The 20,401-nt window shown below is 38.4% G+C and overlaps 7 protein-coding genes across 8 annotated transcripts in view; 4 read left to right on the forward strand and 3 right to left on the reverse strand.

Annotated features, from left to right (window-relative positions):
- Window positions 1-633: 633 nt before the first annotated feature.
- Window positions 634-2,735, forward strand: LOC136417144 (odorant receptor 10-like). Its single transcript, XM_066402684.1, has 7 exons — window positions 634-811; window positions 866-1,105; window positions 1,155-1,506; window positions 1,559-1,658; window positions 1,709-1,801; window positions 1,852-2,007; window positions 2,058-2,735. The coding sequence occupies exons 1-7, from the start codon at window positions 634-636 to the stop codon at window positions 2,109-2,111; spliced, it is 1,173 nt and encodes a 390-aa protein (XP_066258781.1). The 3' UTR covers window positions 2,112-2,735.
- A 3,453-nt stretch (window positions 2,736-6,188) lies between these two features.
- LOC136417145 (odorant receptor 22a-like) lies at window positions 6,189-7,543 on the forward strand. The gene is made up of 5 exons (XM_066402686.1): window positions 6,189-6,366; window positions 6,426-6,665; window positions 6,717-7,135; window positions 7,197-7,445; window positions 7,499-7,543. The coding sequence occupies exons 1-5, from the start codon at window positions 6,189-6,191 to the stop codon at window positions 7,541-7,543; spliced, it is 1,131 nt and encodes a 376-aa protein (XP_066258783.1).
- Window positions 7,544-9,390: 1,847 nt separating this feature from the next.
- Mic26-27 (MICOS subunit 26/27) lies at window positions 9,391-10,677 on the forward strand. 2 transcript variants are annotated; one of them, XM_066402533.1, is made up of 5 exons: window positions 9,391-9,548; window positions 9,605-9,896; window positions 9,953-10,198; window positions 10,249-10,382; window positions 10,545-10,677. In XM_066402533.1, exons 1-5 carry the CDS (start codon window positions 9,534-9,536, stop codon window positions 10,578-10,580), a joined length of 723 nt encoding a protein of 240 aa, XP_066258630.1. In that variant the 5' UTR covers window positions 9,391-9,533; the 3' UTR covers window positions 10,581-10,677. The 2 variants fall into 2 exon arrangements, with proteins under 2 accessions (XP_066258630.1, XP_066258631.1); XM_066402534.1 differs by having other exon boundaries at window positions 10,249-10,370.
- Window positions 10,678-10,786: 109 nt separating this feature from the next.
- Window positions 10,787-11,188, reverse strand: LOC136417146 (cathepsin L-like). The gene is made up of 2 exons (XM_066402687.1): window positions 11,072-11,188; window positions 10,787-11,014 (listed from the first exon to the last, which is right to left on the reverse strand). The coding sequence occupies exons 1-2, from the start codon at window positions 11,186-11,188 to the stop codon at window positions 10,787-10,789; spliced, it is 345 nt and encodes a 114-aa protein (XP_066258784.1).
- Window positions 11,189-12,131: 943 nt separating this feature from the next.
- LOC136417110 (uncharacterized) lies at window positions 12,132-16,556 on the reverse strand. The gene is made up of 6 exons (XM_066402640.1): window positions 16,154-16,556; window positions 15,632-15,815; window positions 15,387-15,571; window positions 15,214-15,272; window positions 14,951-15,156; window positions 12,132-14,896 (listed from the first exon to the last, which is right to left on the reverse strand). Exons 1-6 carry the CDS (start codon window positions 16,488-16,490, stop codon window positions 14,179-14,181), a joined length of 1,689 nt encoding a protein of 562 aa, XP_066258737.1. The 5' UTR covers window positions 16,491-16,556; the 3' UTR covers window positions 12,132-14,178.
- A 163-nt stretch (window positions 16,557-16,719) lies between these two features.
- Ufl1 (UFM1 specific ligase 1) lies at window positions 16,720-19,379 on the reverse strand. Its single transcript, XM_066402518.1, has 3 exons — window positions 18,907-19,379; window positions 17,679-18,848; window positions 16,720-17,626 (listed from the first exon to the last, which is right to left on the reverse strand). The coding sequence occupies exons 1-3, from the start codon at window positions 19,235-19,237 to the stop codon at window positions 16,842-16,844; spliced, it is 2,286 nt and encodes a 761-aa protein (XP_066258615.1). The 5' UTR covers window positions 19,238-19,379; the 3' UTR covers window positions 16,720-16,841.
- Window positions 19,380-19,876: 497 nt separating this feature from the next.
- Window positions 19,877-20,401, forward strand: part of LOC136416994 (neuroligin-4, X-linked-like) — an 80,862-nt gene continuing 80,337 nt past the window's right edge. The window contains exon 1 of the mRNA XM_066402461.1: window positions 19,877-20,121. The gene's annotated coding sequence lies outside the window, so the exon portion shown is untranslated. The remainder of the gene's footprint in view (window positions 20,122-20,401) is intronic.

A 20,401-nucleotide genomic window follows, 5' to 3' on the forward strand; every position in this document is an offset into this window, starting at 1 on the left:
TCAGCACCCGCTTCTACTTATTAGTCACTGATTGGCTTTTTGCCTCGTAACATTTCTTGCAACACAACTGCAATAATTGAGATCTAAGCATTGCAACAAATTATCATAAATTCGTTATAGCACCAAAAACACAAACAAACTTTCACATTATCACCCTTGAATCAAATGGCATGCGCGTGCCAGGTGTCACCTGCACGTGTCCGACATGCTCGGTTGACCCCAAGACCCATAACCTCTTCTCTCTACGTGTAACGGCATTTTATGGTCTGCTAGAGAGTTTAGGAGCAACAGTTGCGGCACAATAGGTATTTGCGATTACAACAAACCTTCCAAGGGCCATATGACACGTCTTGAAGTTGGTATTGTTCTGGTAATGTGAGTTTCATGCACCTGTTTGGTTAGAGGGTGGGCATCGGCACGTGAAATCATGGATGGCAGGGACGTTTTCCTCAGAAATTAACCCTGAATATATATATGGTAATCATGCAGTAGCGAACGCTTCTGAATTCTTAAAATCCCTTTGGGTAATAATTACGTGTTGGGAGTAATTTTGGAGCCAAAAATAGTCCAATTTCGTTACAAACTTCCGCAGTGACACATAATTGTTGATGTTCTCCACTTCCACTCTTCACGATGTTCTCCACTACTAAGTGGCTGTTAATGGCCTCAGGCTCTTGGAGGCTTGAATTATCCCATAATCTGCATTTACCCTACCAAATTTACATGTTCTTCATGCGATCCATCTACGTATGGGCATTTGTAGCGATCAACGTCAGCTTCATGCAGAATATCGGAATTCACAATGATAAAGGTTTTGTCATGCTGTAATTTTTTTTTTTTTTACTTAATAAGAGCAATTTTGAAGCCATGGAGATTTTATCAATGGCAATCAACATCACTTGCTGCACCATCAAGCTGATAATATGCGCGAGAAGGAAGGTTGTTCTGCTCCTAAAAACTGCTCTTGAAGACCATTTCGAAGGAACTGAAGGTGGGCAAAAGATCAAGAAAATGCTGAGGAATTACAAGAGATACGTGCGCAACCTTAACTTATTCACTTTTACTTACACTTATACTCTAGCATTGTCATTTGGTATTCTTGGAGGTATGTTAAAACAGACATTAATATAGTACTTAAATACACTAAACTATAGGTTTTGTGGAGTACCATGAATTCCAGAAATCGCACCCCAATGCCACAGAGAATCCCCAGTACCTAATCACCATGTGGATACCCTTTGATGTCCAAAAGCATTTCGATCTGGCTCTTACAGTTCAAATGGTCGTTTACGTAAATGCCGGTACGGGAAGTTGTTCCAGCTTGGCATTGTTCAATACATTGATGATTTATGTTGTGATTAAGCTGAGGATATTGCAGCACAAGTTAACGAATTTCGACAATTATTTGATGAAAACTAAAGAGGGATTCGTTAGTCTTACAGTGGCTCCAGGGGAGGCTGTGAGAAATTTAAAGGAGTTGATCAAGGAGCATCAGAATTTGATCAGGTTTTGTGTGCATCTCTATGAGATTCATTTTACATAAGGGAATGCCTTGCAGGTTTGTCCGAGATCTGGACGGCAATATCAAACACGGAATTTTCATCGAATATTCATTTACCTCCTTCATGCTGGCTTCTATGCTTCTGCAGCTAATAAACGTAAGTTTGGTGAGCGATGCCAAAAACCTCGCAACTTTGCTTTTCTATAGGGTTACAGGCTGGCCCTATTCGTTCCGTACTTCATGGTGTTAACCTTCCAATTATTCCTCCTCTCTTACAACGCAGAAGAGATCGGTTATCAGGTAAAAACCCATTAAAGATCAAACTTTTTAAAAGAAGATTGTCTACTTAGAGCAGCCAAATCGGAAACACAATCTACGAAAGCGATTGGTATCTTTATGGAAAGGACGTGAAATGGTTGGTCTGCATGATCATGATGAGGTCTCAAAGACAATTGTGTCTGAATATCGGATCCTTTGGCCCTAACTCCCTCAAGGCAGCCATGGCAGTAAGAGATTCTCGATTGTAAAGTAAAATAGTCAATTTGGCTTGTTTTAGAGACTGAAACTGGCGTACTCTTACACAAGTGTAATGTCTGGAAACCACGTTTAAATTCCTATCTAAACTATAATCAAAATTTGCATAATCAGCCAGTTAGCATGATGTTAATTAGCGATTATTGAAACAAACGATTGCATGATAATTTATTGTCTTTGATTGCCGGTCAAGCCCCAGTGGCGCAGCTACGGTTTTCTGCATTTTCTTCAAGGAACGCTCCTGATCGCGATTAAAAACTGGATGAATTTATCGATCTCATTAGCCCGAGTATCAATGATAAATAAGTCTGCCATGCGATACCATCTACAGCTTATCTGCACAAGGAAATGTCTGAAGAAGCAGTAGCCGAATCAAATTAGAGCTATTATGCGTTTTAAAATACGCACAATCCGTCTTTGTCTTTGCCGAGACTTGTCCCAGTTTCGATGGATAGAAATCCCATCAGAGCCACATGTTCATAGGCCTATCAACATCACAAACAAGAAAAAATTACAGAGTATAAACTCGGTTTTAATTAGCCTAGAATGACTGGGCATAAGGGTCGTTCTGGTGGGTGACCATCCCCGACATGTGTGCTAACTTCTGGCACATGCCAACCCGCCGCCAGATGACACATTATAGTAGATTTTTATCGAATTATCAATAGTACCATCTCGATTGAGATGTGCACCCGCATGGGCCATTCTAGACCTCTGCTGAAAGGGTAAATTTTTTTTTTTGGGAAATTTGAGACGATTTTATGTGGAAGCCAATAAGGCACGTCTATGCTTCAATTTTGCTCAATGATACAGGCAGGTATAATATTAGAGGGTCATCATTGTAGTTTTGATTTAATCCGGATTTACTGAAGGTCACAGCAAAATTCCATCGAAGTGCTTGAACGAAAAATTCTTCCTTTTAAAGCTCCATCAAACATACCTCTAAAGTTGTACCTGTGCGGACCACCAAGTCGCGGAATTATTAATAACTCAGGATCCTAATTCCCCTTTAACTACTATTAATAAATTTCGAAAACCCGCATAAGAAACTGAAGGAATATCACTATCACCATCTCCCGTCCATGGTCTGGCTAACAGGTGGGTCGCCAATTAAGAAAGACACCTCAGGTAGCCGCGACAGGTAAAAACAAAGCCCGAAACAATAAGGCACCTTCTGGACTCGAAGTACAACAGTTGGGTCAGTAGATTGCATCCCAGATGACGTGCGGGATGGTACGGCACGTGACGTACTGCCATAAATTAGGGCGGCCCAATTACAAGCGGACCTAATTAAATGATACGTCTCTCGTTTGTTGTTGTCTGTTTTGGTCGGTAAATTGGGGAGAAACCTCCGAAATTATCAGGTAAAAACTCCACTGCATGATAAAGCGAATGGACTGGAGAGGATTATGGATTTTGGCCCACTGTATCGGGGCGCACTCTTAAAATAAATGAATTCGTTTCAGTTTTGAGAATTAATTGGCCAGGGGTGGGTGTAGGGGTGAGGACAACATGCTGTAAACGGGTTCAGTGGTCACTGTTAATTGAATTTTACGAGCCCTTATCTCAGGGAGGATTAGGGGCAAATGGGAAACACAGAAAGCGGTATCGCACTAAAGGAAGAAAGAAGAACGTGTCATTCAAACGGGTTCAACTTCATATTAGACGATGTAATAGTTACAATAATAAAGTAATAACAGTAATCATACAGTAATAACAAAACGCTCAGATAGAGGTAAAATTCATTTTTTCGGGATTATCTCTTCGAGGGTGCCTGTCCGACAAGCTCTTCAAAAACCAATTTCCATTGGAGCTTAAAAACTTCTTTCAAATCCTCAGAAGCCATCAATCAGGTTCGGGATTCTAATTTATCGGAAATCCGAAACGAGAATATTCCACAAATTTCTACAGAATACAGAGAAATTTATCGCTATTCCAAGAATGGAAAAACTTTTTTCCTGTGCTTCTAGATTCAAAATGCTCAATAAGTCTTGTCATATTTTGGGGAGAAAGTTTTCACTTTATATTATTTAAATTGCTCCATGAATCTGCCCATAAATGAAATCTTCTTGTGCTTGCAACAAGGACACTAACGAGTTGTTTTGTTGGTGGGTAGAAAATTAACCTGGCCTATTCCTACGCCTCGGTCATGTCCGGGAGCAAATAGGCTGTGAAGACATCGCAAGAACAGTTAACACTCTGTATAGGGTTTAATATTTAATCTTTAATTATCCGAGAACCTGGTTGAGTGGAGCTAATCGTATTAATGGCAAAAAGGAAATCTATGTCACCGAGTAGATGATATTAAATGTCAATAGTTGATCCGTTGTGTGGTCCTGCTGCCTTAAACAAGTCAAAGACGTACTAACAAGAATTTAGTACTTCCGAATCACCTTGCGCCACGCGCCTTCGAAACAGGTTGTTCCCTGAAGATGCGGGTCCAGGTGAACCCACATCACTTACCCAACGTGAATTTCAACGTCCCAACAGGTGGAAAAATGTGTCGACTTTTGTAAAAATCGCGGTACTATCGGCGAAGCCCACCCATGACTGGGTACGCCATATATGTAAGTCCAGTGTCATATGAATGCTATTCAATGAATCTTTGAGAAGTTTTTCAATGCCAACAACATTGTCATTTTAACCAGCTAATGACTCACTTGTCCCGACGGTACTACCGTGGGACTACCGTCAATAGAAGGCATGTCTTCATTACGGTTTGGTCGCGCACTTTGTCTTGTCGCCGGGTCTGCAATGGCTAATGCGGCATTCCAAGGATTTTAACAGTTTGTCCTGAACATGGAAGCGAATCATGTCAAGTGTGTGAATTCACTTTTGTTTAACTGATGAGAGAGACATTCTCGTTTCTATCGATTAGTAAAACTTGCCATACCGCTGCCATATGCTTATTTCGAATAATGAAACTAAAGAACTTGCTCAATATACATTCAAAAAAACTCTCTAAACAATCAGTTTTAAAGAACGAAGTTTACTTTAACTATTAAAATTTGTAATTGCCACTACAGCACCAAATCACTATCACTCTTCACAGTAAATAGCTTCTAAAATAAAATAACAATTGCGTGCTTCCTTCGAATTAAATTTGTTGCTAAATCTTTCAAAAACTAGAGAAAGGAACACAGAACTGAATGTGCCTTTCAAAAACCTTTCAAACAATAATTTTTAAGGAATAAATCAATTTTTACTGTCAAAATTTGGAATTGCCACCACTGTATTGCTGTAACATTCAAGGTTTGCAAAAATACGTACCAACTGCCGTCGGATTATATAGCCGTCCTTGTTTATCCTCTGCAGCTCAACAAAGGTAAAAGACAGTTTAGTACCTGTGTTACACTGGGTCATATAGAATTTACGTGTGCCCTGAATACAATCACCCAGTGCTAATATATGAATATAAACAAATAGATGTGTGGGAGTTGTTTAAGTTGAATGATTATAGTTTTGGATTCGAAAAGTTTTCGCATATTAAATCCGCAAAAGGAATAGAGCGCTCAAGCAGAGATGCAAAGGGGACGTTGGGCTGTTGTGGATATCATGGCCTCATCTCCAAAATTTCAGAAATTTTAGGCGTGTCCGCAATAAGCTCAACTCATGAACGTTTGCGTTTGGTCCTCCCTTCGTTTCTTTCCAGATTGCCAAGCACCAGCAGGTGCGAATAACTTCGAACATGCGCAGCATGACGTATCTACTTCGTACACACCCGCGCCTGATGAAGCCAACATGAAGAAACGCCCGTTGCCAGGGTGGCCACCATCCCCTTTCCATTTCTCCTCGAACTCTTTAGTCCTTAGCTAGTGGACATACCACTAACCTTTCTTACATTTATCAGCAATTTCTGCATTGCTGGAACATTATTGATTTCTACCTAAATATATTAGGAGCACAAATTACCAACCGCATGCAACATTTCTTGACCTCACACAACCCCCTATTTAGAAATGGTGACACAGGTTAAGTCCTAGGTTTATCCTGATTATGCACACAGCCACATGTAAAACGAATCAAACCCCCTAATAAGAAAGCTATTTTGAAATTATATGTCATCTTTCGATCCAGCAAATGCATACGTTCTCATGAGGTTTCCCTTATAAATATCAAACTTCTTGACCGTACCTACTTCAATAAAACCATCATGTTCACTGTCACCAAGTGGCTCCTAATGGCCACAGGCTGTTGGACGCTCCCAGTGGAACCTTATCTCCAAATCCCGTACAAAATCTACCAGATATTCATTTGGGTCGGATACTTTTGCGCCACATTGGGGTTCTCGGCGAATTTCTTTGTTTACATTGGAGTAGACAATGATAGAGGTACTCTAACGTCCATCATTAATCATCCTCTTAAAATGCCATTCTGTGATCCGATGCAGCAGTCGAAGCGTTGTCTTACTCAATCGTGGGCATCTTACTCACAATCAAGCTGCTGCTGTTGATGACTCCTAGCATCACTGGACTTGTGAAGACGGTGACTGAAGATAAGTTTGTAGGTGCCAAAGAAAGCTTGAAGATGAGGAGAATGGTGCTGTCATACAAGAGGTTTGTTGGAAGAGTCGATATTTTTTTCGTTGTGTCCTCTTACAGTATGGTATCCTTGTTCACAATCAAAGAAGGTACAAGAATGTAAAATTGTTAGACATATTTTAAACAACAAACAATTGTAGCTTTAGTAGAGTATTTAGCATATTGCAAATCCCATCCTAATGCTACAGAAGAGCCTGAATATTTGCTAACGATTTGGGTGCCCGTTGACATGCAGAAGCACTTCCTTCTAGCGTTACATCTCCAAATGTACCTAGTTTTTCAGACAGGGGCTCAAAATTACGCTGCCCTATCCATGTATATCACCCTTATGGTTTACACTGCTCTAAAGCTCAAAATATTGCGGCATTCGCTCAGAAACTTCAGCAAACATTGTACCTCAGAAGCGGACGTTTTGAGGGCTTTAAATCAACTTGCTCGCGAGCATCAGAATATCATTAATTTTGTTCAGGTGTTGCATAAGAGCTTTAAACCTGGGCTTTTGATTGAGTACACTGCTTCATCATTAATTTTAGCCTCTACGATCGTTCAAATAATAAGGGTACGGGTATATTTAGTTAGACCATAAGTGTAGCAGGAAGATGATATAGAGAGCATTTTAGGGCGATAAAATGTGTATCTTCATTCTTTCTGCAAGCCTATATACCTTCCAGTTATTCCTGCTCTCGTGGAACTCAGAAAAGATCAGAAACCAAAGTCTGATGATGGGTACCTCCCTCTACAAAAGTGACTGGTATTTTTATGGGGCCAAAGTGATGCGCTTCATTCTCTTTATGATGCTCAGATCAAGCAAACCGCTGACTCTAAATATTGGGCCCTTTGGGCCAAACACTATGGAGACAGCCATGGCTGTAAGGCCCGTTCTTCTTAGTTTTCATTAATCTTGAGTTCTGAGCGTTTCCAGAGGGCTAGACTGGGCTACTCGTACGTCACAGTGATGTCGTCTTAAGCCGGTCCTGAGGAAACTAATAATTGAGATATTAGCCACATAAATAACGCACAGAGCCTTGATCGAACATCGAAGTACTTTTAAGACTCGTGTTTCACCCCCGCAGAACAAGTGCAAACCTGTTCCACCTCCGGGGGCCCCGCCTGAAGATATTTATGTGGTAATTTCATCCCATGTAATTTAGTGGCCCGTTGCAGACGCCATAAATGTTTGTTATATTTTTAATGTAATCGCCGCCATAAATCCTTGATTTTTCTTATTTTGCTTCGGCTGCTGCTTGCAATAGAATAGATTCACAAGCGGTGCTTAAAAGAGTCAATCATAGACGTAATATGGAAATCCAAATGTAATATGTAACAAGGCCTAATCGTATTCAGGAGGAGTGAATAAATGCGCTCTGTTAGATTGATAATGCAATTGATAAATTGCGTCAAGTTTAGATTAAGAGATAGCATTGCTAGAGTTACGGCCACTGTACTTATCTACAAGCGTTTAAGCATTCACTGAACTTCTTGCTTTTCAACGTTATTTATGACGCCGTCGGCTGCCGGTATTAAATGACGGTAAAAAGCGGAATCGAATACAGCGGATAAATTATGGTAATCCTTCTTTGGTTTGTATAACACTGATTTGTACTTGTCCCTCATGCCAGCGACGTCTGGTTCGGCTTAGAATGGAAGTCATATCGAATATGGTTCAGGAAATGAGGTATCAAATGTTTGCTACGGTTAAAAATTTGTGAAGTTAAAGGAGAATTAGCAAATTTCCAAATTGTTCAAGGGAAATCTAGGTCGCGCACTACTGAATTAAATTCAGTACAGTTCTGAGGCTTCTCAACAGTTTCGAGAGTTTAAAAAAATTCACTAGTTTCCTTCTTAAAAAAATCATTTTCTTGTCATTATGGTGAAAGAACTTTTTCCATCACATGCATGCGCTCGCAATTCTATGAGTTTTTATATGTAACGATTTGCAATCTATAAAATGCATTTCAAATTACCCCTAAACATAGTTTTAATAAAATATGGCTAAATGTTATGTTATTTTTAATTAAAATCCAAATCGAAAAGGTAGAGAAATTTAACGATTAAAACATTTCTTGACAATTTGGTGAATAAAAATTGCCTAAGAGGCTATTCTGTAATTTTGTTTGACATTTGTGGCATTATTGGGCCTTAATTGTTCGGTTATGGGGGATCTAGAAAATCGTTTTGCTACGTAATATCGTAAAATTTTTTCTAAAAACGGAAGACAAACCGTCTTACTTATAACACATCTGCTCTTAAAATGGGACAAAAAAAATGTGGGTAATTTGGCTATACGGGCGATATTGCGAGCCAGTAGGGGTGTTTAAAGCACCCCTGAAATACCTATAAAATTGTGTAGATTGGCCAAATTTCGAACCTTCTGCAGAACAGATTTGCCTCTCATCAGCGTAATTACAGACTGGGTAGATCTAGCAGTACACTGGCTCACACATAGTCTGGATACAGAACACCACAGCAGCTGTGACGACCTTCGCATACTCGACAAGGAACCTAATTATAATAAGAGATTTTTCTTGGAGGCGGTGGAGGTTATCTAATAAAGTAGTACCCATTCTTATTTATTTTCAAATGTCCGTACGTCTCTAATTAACGTAAGTACCTGTATAATAATAATAATAATAATAATAATAATAATGAGAGACCCTTTGCCACCGTTGCCTTTTCTGCAGTCCTGAAAAAGGTAAGAAAAATTTGTTCAACGCCTGGAGGTTTTCTTTCTCCTTGAGCTCAGACATTTTAGGGCATAACGGCAACGTTGACTGGCTACCTTTCTATTCACCTATCACTGTCATGTGTCGGGTCTCTGTCACCGGCCCTTTAATAAGTTTCTGCAATTTTGTTTTAAATATACCTCAAAAAATCAGATCCAGAACTCGACTTTGCTACCTTGTCAACACCTCTTTTATGTAACATTTAATTCTGCTAATCTAAGACTAAAATAAATCATGATTGCCAGCACCGTAAGTACAATTCCATACTCTCTTTTCTATATCCAAAAATAACCTATTTTTTTAAGGTTATCAGGAGGTGCCTGCTCCCAGCAGCAGCTCTAGTGGCAGAAGCAAAGTTAAATCAGAAAAATGAAGAAGCAGCACCTCCTTCCTTTACTTGCAGACCCAGTGAGTTGCCCATTTACACCCCAGACCCAGCACCTATTCAACAACAGTTAAGTAAAGATCACTCTCCCAATGTCATTGAAAATTCTGTCCGGTCAGTGAGACAAACCTTTGGAAAACTGTCCAAAGAATATAATGCATATGAGAAAGTGGCTAAAGAGAGTTTGAGCGAGAGCAAACAAAATATTCAATGTAATGGGATTTAAAAAATGTTATTTTGAATTTTTATTGTTTTTGTTACAACACAGGGTTGGTGGACTATTTGCGTCAAGAAGACAACACGTTGCCAAAGGCAGGTGCAATAGGAATTGGGGCGTTGACAGGGCTGATATTTGGCTTAAGGGGGGGTATTTTTAAAAGAACAATTTATGCCACCACAGGTGCTTTGGGAATGGCATCTGTATGTTATCCTAAAGAGGCTGCAGAATACACTGAATTGAGCCTTATAGAGGGCAAGAAATACTTGACCATAGCCTACAATTTTGTTTATGGAGGTACAATTTTCCAGCTGTATAAAGTATATATTTTTACGAATGTTATGCAGTAAAACAGGATGAGCCTCCACTTGAGCTTCCATCACTTCCCAAACTGCCTTCAAGTGCATCAGATGCATGGTCCTCAATTAAATCCTTAATTTCAGATGACTCTGTAGGAAAAACGGAAAATGTTAGTAATTCAGTACATATGAGACTTTTAGAAGCTCCTATGGATGGTCACATTCCTATCAGCCTTTCCCCTTACTCCCTTGAATACCCCCATGAAAATGCACCTGGTGACGTATTGCTATTTGCTGCTATTTCTCTTGTGTTCATTTCTTATTTTGACGTAATTGTTTTTTAGGCTCCAAATAAGGTTGAAGCTCCCAAAAGCAAATGAGGGAAACTGTTTAATTATATCTGCTATTGAACTGTCGATTTTCATGGTTTTAGCTGAAACTTGAGCCAGATATTGTTGGAATAAAAATTGTCTGAAACTGGTGATTTGTTTGATTTTAAAATAAGTTGCTTTATTAAAATGTCAACATCATCGAGACATATAAATCTTGTAATATATAAAATGTAACATATAAAAGCAATAATGCTTTATTGGGGGTTTGCTAATGGCTGAGGGGGAAGTCGAACACCTCTCAAATAAGATTTGGAAAACTCCTCATGAGTCAGATCAGCAAACTGATTAAGGCCTTGAGACCAAGTCTCTTCACCAGCCTGAAACTTCTTATTATGTTCAACAATTTTCTTCACATTTTCTTGGAAAATTTTGAACCGATTGGACTCTTCATCAGCATTTTCATAATTCTTCTTGTGTTGAGTCTAAATTCACAAAACTCTAAGTAATTAAATGTTTACAAAAATTGTGTGAGTACTGACCTTCCAGTTAGTCCACTCAAGTTGTACGTCAACAGGTTCAAGAAGCAGTTTGCTGGTAGGAGCAGACATGACAATCACAAGAAGTGAGAGCAACAGGAGAATGGTTTTATAAAACATTTCTGAAATAAATGTGTGTGAACTCTAAGACTTCCTTAAAGCAAATAACACTGATAATGTTTGTGTTACATGTAAAGAATGCAGACAAAACTTTTAGCTTGTTTTATACGTTTAAGTGGAAATACCCAGTGGTAAGTAAATTAGTCATTGTTTTAAATAAGCTGTGAAACTGAAGCAATTAATATGTTATTAATTATTGAAATCATGTATAATTGATTGATGATGATTATAGTTGTGGGTGGGAGCGTAGCATTGCACGCAACTTTTCCATTAACGATTATCATTGCAATTCATTTATAGGTGTTGTAGCTCTTAGCAAATATCTGCTACATATTTGTATTCAATAATTCATCAGGTGGATTTATTTTAAACACGAATTTCAGGACTTGAACAGAGGGAAATTCATTTGGCATGTACTTACACGATTAGATCAAATTTATACTGCATTAATAAATGTATGGGTTCATGCGTTCTTTATCTGTTATTTGTGTTTGTTTAAATACTCTAAATAAACGGAAATGAGTCACAACATATTTAATATCTAAATAACCATGTTAAATTTACATTCTCGACTCCTGCCTACAATTGGTCACCAAGTCACGTGGTTATGACAAATCGGTGGTCAATGGAACGATTAGTGACATTGCTGTTTTTTGCTAAATCACGACTTCATGATTTGAAGGCTAGCAGGAGAACATTCACAGTTCTATACAACTGCCTCTATGACGTCATCAGAATACTAAAATCGATTTGTCAAAGATATCTCGACAAAACTTTAATTTTAACAGCAGCATTGTTTATGGAATAATAAAGACTCGCTGGACTGCGCCCCAAACCATGACAATGTTTTACCCAAGTCGTGCGATGATGAGATTTTTACCGCAGACTGCGAATTTTCACTAATAAACTAGCAGAACATTTCCCGCAAATAAAACACATCATCTAACATGAAATCAAATAACTATTTATTGATAGCGAAAAGTCATCTTCAAGTACAAAAAATAATAAATTATATTGTGTCTTTACCTGATAATTAAATTGATTAAACTGAAACTAAAATATGTACATAATACAAACGAAATACTCTAGTACTTTTGCTATTAGTATGCATATATATAGGGGAAAGTGGGGATCATTCGGCCGTGGGGAACATTTGACTACTACTCTTATTGACATCGAAACGTCTTTTGATTTAGCACCACTTTGTTCATATATCCAAAAAGTTCGCTCTTTGGGAAAACAATAAATTTCTTAGCGTTTTAGCAATGAACTATGTTTTGAGATGTTTTGCTATAACCAGTAACGTATAAATCGCATTAATGCATGACATCATCTAAACAATTTTGCATTTTAAAACTATTTTTTGGAAACTTTGCCGGCGGTACATGCGACACATTCGCCTATTCGACAAGATCCAGATTCGACCGCTAGCCGAATGTTCCCCATATAGTAAAGCCCCACATATCATACGAAGTCCAATAAGTTTAAAGTCAAGTCAACTAATCCCATTTTGCTGTGAATTATAGACGCCAAAGAAGTATGTTAAAAAGACCAATCGCTATGAGATCAGCGAAGCTGGTTCGAAGCTTTTTTGCTAAAGAAGTCTGTTCTAACGACGCGTTTAAGTCAGTCCAAGACAGTCCAAAAATATGGAGTCAAAAGGCAAACGATTCAGTCTCAAAATAGTCCGTTTGAAAAAAAATTTTTAGAAGTTTTACGCGAGTGAGAAGACTCCGCCCAAATGAGTGGAGAGGAAATTCTATTTTCAAGTAAATATGCACCTAGACAAATATTCATCATATTCAAGAACACAGTCGATTCATTCAAGACTCATTTGGCTGCTACTTAACATGATTGGCTGCTCTCAAATCTGACAAGACTTGATTGAATTCAGCGATTCGTTGGGTTAACTAAACGTGCATATGAATGCGCGTTTGCTATTAAAAATGTCCCAAGTGCACTCAAAAGCCCAGGCTGGGCTTTTAAATCGACTAATTTTTAGTTAAAATTATCCCATAGCAAGTAAGGTAGCGGATCAACCATAAAAGAGAAAAATACATTTAAATTTGTCAAAAATATGTATATGTAACATTATCATGCAGCAAAATAGACATTTATAGCACTCAACGATATTCAATATATTGATACCAAAAGTTAAACATACTAAATGACACCCACTTTTCCCTAAATGGATTTCAAAGCTTCATTCTAACTAACGTTTGCTGTCAACAATAGATACGAATTCCACATAAGGAAACCCAGTAAATCTAGGGCGACGGCCATAAATGAATCAATTTAAAGTTTAACGCCTTTTGTGAAAATGATTTTTATTTCAAAGTTAAATCTGTAGAAAAAAAATAGATAGACGTGAGTCTGTACAGACACCACTGGATTATGTTTGTGTAAGAAAATGAGGTAGATGTACCAATTGAATAATAATAATCTCTAAAGAAAAGTAAAGATTTCTTACCTGCTAATAAAATTCTACGGCCCTGAACTTTCCTCTACAAATATTTTGGTAATTTCCAGTTTTCAATCGAATGTTTGTGTGTCTTTCCTTTCCACTCATCTTTGCTCACTTTTTTAAAGTTACCTTGTAGCACCCTGACTTCGTAACAGACGAAAAAGTTAATTTATTTCATGTCAAAAATTTGTTTCACGGAAACAGCAAAGTGCGTATTAAACTGCGACCCAATTACGGCGCTTCGCACAACTAAAGAAAAGTCCACACACCCCACTCTTTGAAGCGAACAACCATCTCAACTTATTCCTAAATGAAATATCACTGCAGTTAATTAATATTAACCTTACGCTAATATGACAAAGCAATCATGGCGCGATAATGGTAGTCACCATTTCAGCTTCGTCCAAATAGAATGTCAGAAACAGCCAGAAATAATCCATATAATTACTGTGCATATTTCTGACAGTTCGGAATCTCTTGGAACATACCTTTAATAATTGTATTAGCAAATTCAGGAACGTTTCAGCTACCCAGAAAGCAGTTCGTTTAACGTAGTTTGCCGCTGAGTGCCTCTGCGAGTACGACTGTTCACGTGCATCAAATCAAACTGCGCCTGCAGCCTCTTCGCGTACGCAAAATCGGCCTCTTCTTGCCTCCTTTTTTGCTTCTTAGCCTCGTTTTCAGCTTTGTTCCTTGGCGACTTGTCTACGTCGATCACAGCCTGAATATCACTTGATGAGCGCTTGTCCGCAGTCTTTTTAACACCGTTTTTTGGGTGCTTTTCGGGAGAATTCTCCCACAATTTGTTGCAAATGCCGTCGATTACGTTTCGCAGATTTTCCGCACTGCTTTCTGAAGAATTATTGCACGAATTTAGAGAGTTCGAACGTAACCATCTTGAACTCCCATTTACTGGTTTATTTGTACTAACTGTTTTCCTAATATTTTCGTTAATGTCAGTCTCGTTATTTTTTCGGTCTCCTATTAGTTCATCAAACTTATAAGAGACTATTTCTGAGGGTTTAAAACCATGGAAGGGAGGGCTGATTCTAGAAGCATCTGCAGGAGAAAGACAAGATTTTTTTGTCTCTGAACAAACGCTTTCAGAAGAACATTTCCGTTTTGATTTGTTCACTGGAGTTGCTGTCTCTATTTGGCAAGACAAAACTTTCTGCAGCTCCTCATTATTAGGGAATTGTGCAAACGTCGAATGAGTCACTAATTTAATAGGTCTCAAAGGAGCCCTATATGATGCAATAAATATTATAATCACCAAAACAAAGTTAAAACAACATTACCTGATTGGAGTTGTATTATCAAAAACCAATCTAATGGCAGGAACAGCCAAAGGCGTTTTCCATGGGCGGTGGTTCTGCTTCTCTGGGTTAATGGGCTTGAAATAATACTTAAACTCCTGATCAATATCATCACTATTAGTCCCGCTGGCGCTGCTCTTGTAGCTGCTTGTAGAGGCCTTCCTTTCCATCTGACTTTGGGCTGAAGTCTACATCAAAACAAGCATAAAATCCCAATATGAATTAATACCATCAACAATCATCACCTGCTTAACTTTGGGCGGTTTCTGCTTCCAATCGCCCAGAAACTCATGGAAATCCAGGTCTGCAAATAAATTGCTTTCTCTATTAACTTTGCAAGAACATTGCTCCACTGGTAATATATGGCATTTATATTCCTTGCCTAACTTTACCAACAGAGGACACACTTTCAATTTACCATATGATATTGATTTGGATAAACGAGGAGATATTTTCCGCTCTGGCCGTTTGTGGCATTTATCCTCACTAAGAATGAAGCGATCCAAGGGTCCATTAGATTTCATGGACGCACTGGGAGTGGCTTTTGATGTTGATGGTGTACTGAGCTCCTCTGCCAGCTTTTTGGCTACTATTGCATCCAATCTATAACAAATTAATTTGTGAGAAATTGGTATAGTAATTAAATTTGATTGTGGTGAGTACCTCACTTTTCTTTCTTCCAGTTCTTGCCTTAATTTCTCTTCTTCTTCTAGCTGTTTTATTAAAGGTGCACTGGCGTTTTCTTCAGCAATTTGGGTTTTTCTTTGCTCTTCCAAATGTTTTACTTTTTCTTTTTCATATTCCTTTCGGATTTCTCCAGGTTTTGCTACTATGATCACAGGTTGATCTAAAGGAAAGTAACTCTTTAGTTTGTTCTATAAATTAATTTATTATCATTAAGACCGTATTTGTTTAAACCCAGTTGTCTTTCATATTATACTATGGTTATTTAAATCTTGTTTTTAAAATAAATACAGTGTAACCTCTTTAATCTAGTAATACAAACAAAATTACATATACAACATATATATGTAAAAAATGATTTCATTAAAATAATCATACATAAGTTTTTTAAATCTAACAAAAACATTCAGTAAATGGTATTAGTAAAAAGCCATGAGCCTAAGTTTATTATTGATACAAATTGGTGCCTAACACCACATAAACAATTACTTTAACACCTACCTTTTTCGATCACACTATCAATTCCTCGGCGCTTATTTTTCAATTCTAAAGGATACTCTCGTTGTATAGCTTTCCACAACCCCTCATCGACCAGTTTGCCCTCCCTTTTGGTCCTCCGGTACCAAGAACTGACGCGAAGCCTGCAGAGGGGGCACAGCAAACTTGTGTGCTCCATTGAGCCCTCGAAACAAGGCCGGCAGAAGGTATGACTGCAAGGTAAGGATACGGGTTCACTAAGGATTGTCCTGCAAATCGGACACAATACGGAATTCATTTTGGGCCCCTGAATATCCGATTTTGGGGCGGCTTTTCTGGACTTCGAGTTTTTGTCCGACATGTTTAAGAAACAATTTACAGTGACAGGTGAATATACTTGTCATTGTCAATAGTATCGTAAACATAACAGGCAAAACAAATTCTATTCCACTCAAAGAGGAAATAATGCTTGAGGTAGTTACGTAGCTATCAAGCAAGACTATTATGATTATCCTCATTTTTTGGAAAACTAATATTGATAATAAGTAAACAAAAAATATTAAGATCCACTTTAAATTTAAAAAATGGTGTAAATTAACCTAAAATTTATTTATATACATACATAATATATCTTCATCACCTAAATTAAGCACTAATATTTCAGGACACATTCCTATACATCTCAACTTTTGACCGACTCTAAATGAATTGCTCATTTTTCATTACTGCTCGAAGAGTACTTGTATTCAGTAGCAATTTTTTTAATAACAGAGATCTTCTCTTTTAGCTTTTCCCTAGCGTTTTCTGCTTCAGAGCCTTTGCTCAGCATGAGAATTACGAAATAGTGATAAGACAAGAGTTCAGAATGCTGCTCTTTTGATAAATAGGGCTTCAAAAATGCCAATATCGCAGCCAGATGTTTACCGCTGGCGTGCAACATGCACTGAGTAGCTCCTATAAATATGGCCAAAGTTGCCAAATGCAGCACGAGCGCTGCGTCTTCGCACTTACTTAATTCTTCCAAAAGTTTGTGTTTGTGATTCAAAACTGCAGCTCTGTCTTTCTTCTTGTCAATTTTCTTTATAATCATGCTGCAAGAGCTTAGGGCTGGCTCCACTTGCGTCATGAAGTTTTCTACATTTTGACCCTGCAAACTTTTGATAAGTGGCTGGAAACTGGAGTGAAATTCTCCAGGCAATTCGTTGAGGAACTTCAGCTTTTGATCAATGTTTAAACTGCCTGTGAGGGTGCTTGATCCATTTTCTGCAGCTGCGTAATTTAGAATTTCGCTCACTATATCAGAGCTGATGGTTTTGAGTATGTATTTATTGAGCTGACTTTGTATGTCTTCAGGAAACAGCTTAAGGCCTTTGGTGAACAGACGCATCTCACTGATTAAATCATTTAATTTGTCTTGAAGCTCATTGTGGGTTTTTCTGCGGTTGGAAGTTTGATCTGCCACTTTTGTCTTGAAAATCTCTGCAGCTCTTTGAATACCTGTTACAAAAAATAATTAAAATTTGTGTTAAATTGTAGCAAATTTACTTACCTTCTTGATTGAGTTTTGGTGCAAGGTATTCAGCTACAGCATCAACCAAAGCATCCAAACCCTCTTCTTCTAAAAGCCCACTTATCAGTTCCTTAATGTCTTCCTGAGCAATCACCTTAAGCTCCTTTTTAGTTTCTGTGTGAATATCTTCCTCTATATCCCCTTTGGTACCCCCTCTAGCATGTTTTTTAGTGGATTTTGTCTTAGTTTCCCTCCCTTGAGTTCCACCACCACTCTTTCCTCCAGAAGCTTTCTTGCGTCTCTCTTCCCTCTTATCTACTTTCTCTTCAGCTTCTGGTTCTACCTTTCCTCGATTGCCCTGAATATCCACTAAATATTGTTGATATTGGCCAGAATCCACGACATTTTGAACTTTCACATTAAGAGGGGCATCACATAATTTTATCAAGTTGTCTATGAAGGCTTTGCTGAGGACATAGTCTTCAATCAAGATTGTTTGTTGTTGTTTCTGACCTTTCAGCAACTTTTCTAAGATTATAGCAATATCTTTTGGGCTAAAAACCGATGGAAGGCAGTTTTGAAGGTCTACATAGGTCTGGCTTGATATACACTCTTCTAAATTGGTCTCAAGTCGATCTAGAATGGTTTTGGAAGCTACAGATGATTCAAGAAAAATGAAATCTTCATTTGGAAATTGTCTTTTCAGATAAGTCTTATAATCCAAAATTCCTAGCCTTCCTAACGCATCAAACTCTAGATACCCATTTTGCTTATAAAATGTTGTAGTCCATTCAGTCTGAGATCTCGAATAGCAATTAGGGATATATTGAGCTCCTGGGAGTCTGCTAGTTAGTGACCCATACATACAAGTTTGATCAAACAAGAAAAAAAATAATTTTTCGGTCATAGACACTTGATTAAGAATTGAGACTATAGCAGTGGGGTGAGTAATGCCTGCTAAAGCTCCTTTTAGCTTGGCCTTACTGCGGGCAATGAAGGACTCAGTAAAGAAGATTTTAGAGTCATTTTGGTCTTGTTTACCAAAGATTAAGGTACCAAGATGCTTCTCAAACACCTGCTGCTGCAGGAAATCTGCAGGTAAATCATAGGTAATAGTCAATTCACCTATATTGATTTGACCTTGTTGTTGGAGTTTTTCATTTATTTCACCAGCTATTCTTGTGAGGTAGGAAGAGTCTATTAGTTGACCTATAAAAATATTTGCATATTATGTTTTTGACTTTGACACATGAAGATTTTATCTTACCAAGGACATGATGAATATCCTTTCTGCTCTTTAATATATCATTTAGATAAGCAGTGATATGTCCATAATCCACTCCAATGTTCTTGGCGAGATCAGCAAGATTAATTCGTCCTCCACTCACATACAGCTCATTTTGGATATCGGTGACCAGTTGGGCTGGTGTTAAGTATTCCTTACCATCGCTGGTAAATATCAGATCGATCAGCTTCTTCTCAATAAGCCAAGAAATGATTTCAACGCAATTCCTTTCCGAGAGTTTTTGGCTGGTGGAGCTGAGTTGGACCTTTTGGAAATCGGCCGCCAGGCGTTTAATTTCTTCCCAATCTGCCATTTTATGATAACTTGGCGTTTTTGTGATGGTTTATGTAAATGGACAACGTGGAAATATGTGAGGATTTGCAAGAATTGTTAGTTGAAATTTCGGAAATTATTTACAAAAACAAGTTCCAGATGGAACAAAAACGTCAGCTGATGATGACATTGACACAAATTAGCAGACAAAGAAAGGAATTTTTGGTTGTTAGTTCTTCAGCATCTCCATTGTTGGCCGCATCACGTGTCTCGACATCGGCGCCTCTTTGAACCTATCAGCTGACTAAACAGTCATTATAACCAATTGAACTTCATCAGACTCGTGGCATGTAGAGAATATGGACTATTTATCAAAGGTTGTAGAAAAATGATTCAACAATTCCTTGGCAGGACGTCAACTTTTTGATATGGAACGCGCTATTCAAGTTAATTGACGTTTCGGAAACCTTTTCCCTTTAGACCAAGCATTCAGATGTTTAGTTTCTGGATCTTATAGGTTTCGGACTAACGGTCTAAAAACTTACATATCGCTGTCGATTCCGTTGATCTCGCTCATCCTGACATAAAGTTGCAACACCCAGCCCAAGATTCTTGCGCGACGTGTAACGATTTTTGGTTCCTATTCTAGCGCCCCCGGCGGCTCATCCTGGAACACTGTAGTGTCCTTTCGGCATCCAGACCGGTCCGGGACGTCTCTTCAGTATCGCGTGTTCCAGGTCGAGAAAACATCATTGCCGCGGTCGGATTGTCGTCTTTTTCCGTGCATCCTCGCGGTGAGGGAAGCTGGAAGATGTAACTCTAAAGTTTGTTTGTGTGTGGATTGTGTGGGCTAGTGGGTGTTTTGAGAAAAAAAGGAGATTTGCCTGAATATGACTCAGTATAAGATTTGCCGTGAGGACTGAGGTAGGTCGTGGTTTCAATAACAACAAATGTGAATCGTACTTCTTAAGGACGTGCACAACTCTGTGTTGACATAATTGAGTATTGTGTGATACACATTTTTCCGTGTTGCTTCTAATGTCTCAAGAAACGTTTGTTTCTTGGACCATAAATAAAATAATGCAAGAGCCCTCTATTTGGCCATTACTTATTTACGTGAGGGGGTGGATGAGCCCCTCTTGACTCGAGGTAGGTATCGCTGTCCTCCTTAGAGGACCGGATAGGGTTGAGTTTCCGACGAAAA

This window comes from Euwallacea similis, chromosome 26, assembly GCF_039881205.1.
Source record: "Euwallacea similis isolate ESF13 chromosome 26, ESF131.1, whole genome shotgun sequence".
NCBI classification, from domain to species: Eukaryota; Metazoa; Arthropoda; class Insecta; order Coleoptera; family Curculionidae; genus Euwallacea; species Euwallacea similis.

Coding starts and splice junctions, on each gene's coding strand:
- LOC136417144 (XM_066402684.1), top strand. CDS start 634: ATGTTCTCCACTACTAAGTGGCTGTTAATGGCCTCAGGCTCTTGGAGG. Junction 1,507..1,558: donor GAGCATCAGAATTTGATCAG/GTTTTGTGTGCA, acceptor AATGCCTTGCAG/GTTTGTCCGAGATCTGGACG. Junction 1,659..1,708: donor TGCTTCTGCAGCTAATAAAC/GTAAGTTTGGTG, acceptor GCTTTTCTATAG/GGTTACAGGCTGGCCCTATT.
- LOC136417145 (XM_066402686.1), top strand. CDS start 6,189: ATGTTCACTGTCACCAAGTGGCTCCTAATGGCCACAGGCTGTTGGACG. Junction 6,666..6,716: donor CTTGTTCACAATCAAAGAAG/GTACAAGAATGT, acceptor AAACAATTGTAG/CTTTAGTAGAGTATTTAGCA. Junction 7,446..7,498: donor CTATGGAGACAGCCATGGCT/GTAAGGCCCGTT, acceptor GAGCGTTTCCAG/AGGGCTAGACTGGGCTACTC.
- Mic26-27 (XM_066402533.1), top strand. Junction 9,897..9,952: donor GAGCAAACAAAATATTCAAT/GTAATGGGATTT, acceptor GTTACAACACAG/GGTTGGTGGACTATTTGCGT. Junction 10,199..10,248: donor CTACAATTTTGTTTATGGAG/GTACAATTTTCC, acceptor AATGTTATGCAG/TAAAACAGGATGAGCCTCCA.
- LOC136417146 (XM_066402687.1), bottom strand. CDS start 11,188: ATGTTTTATAAAACCATTCTCCTGTTGCTCTCACTTCTTGTGATTGTC. Junction 11,015..11,071: donor TTGAGTGGACTAACTGGAAG/GTCAGTACTCAC, acceptor TTGTGAATTTAG/ACTCAACACAAGAAGAATTA.
- LOC136417110 (XM_066402640.1), bottom strand. CDS start 16,490: ATGTCGGACAAAAACTCGAAGTCCAGAAAAGCCGCCCCAAAATCGGAT. Junction 15,572..15,631: donor CTGGAAGAAAGAAAAGTGAG/GTACTCACCACA, acceptor AATTTGTTATAG/ATTGGATGCAATAGTAGCCA. Junction 14,897..14,950: donor GATAATACAACTCCAATCAG/GTAATGTTGTTT, acceptor TGCATCATATAG/GGCTCCTTTGAGACCTATTA.
- Ufl1 (XM_066402518.1), bottom strand. CDS start 19,237: ATGGCAGATTGGGAAGAAATTAAACGCCTGGCGGCCGATTTCCAAAAG. Junction 18,849..18,906: donor GGATATTCATCATGTCCTTG/GTAAGATAAAAT, acceptor ATATTTTTATAG/GTCAACTAATAGACTCTTCC. Junction 17,627..17,678: donor ACCAAAACTCAATCAAGAAG/GTAAGTAAATTT, acceptor TTTTTGTAACAG/GTATTCAAAGAGCTGCAGAG.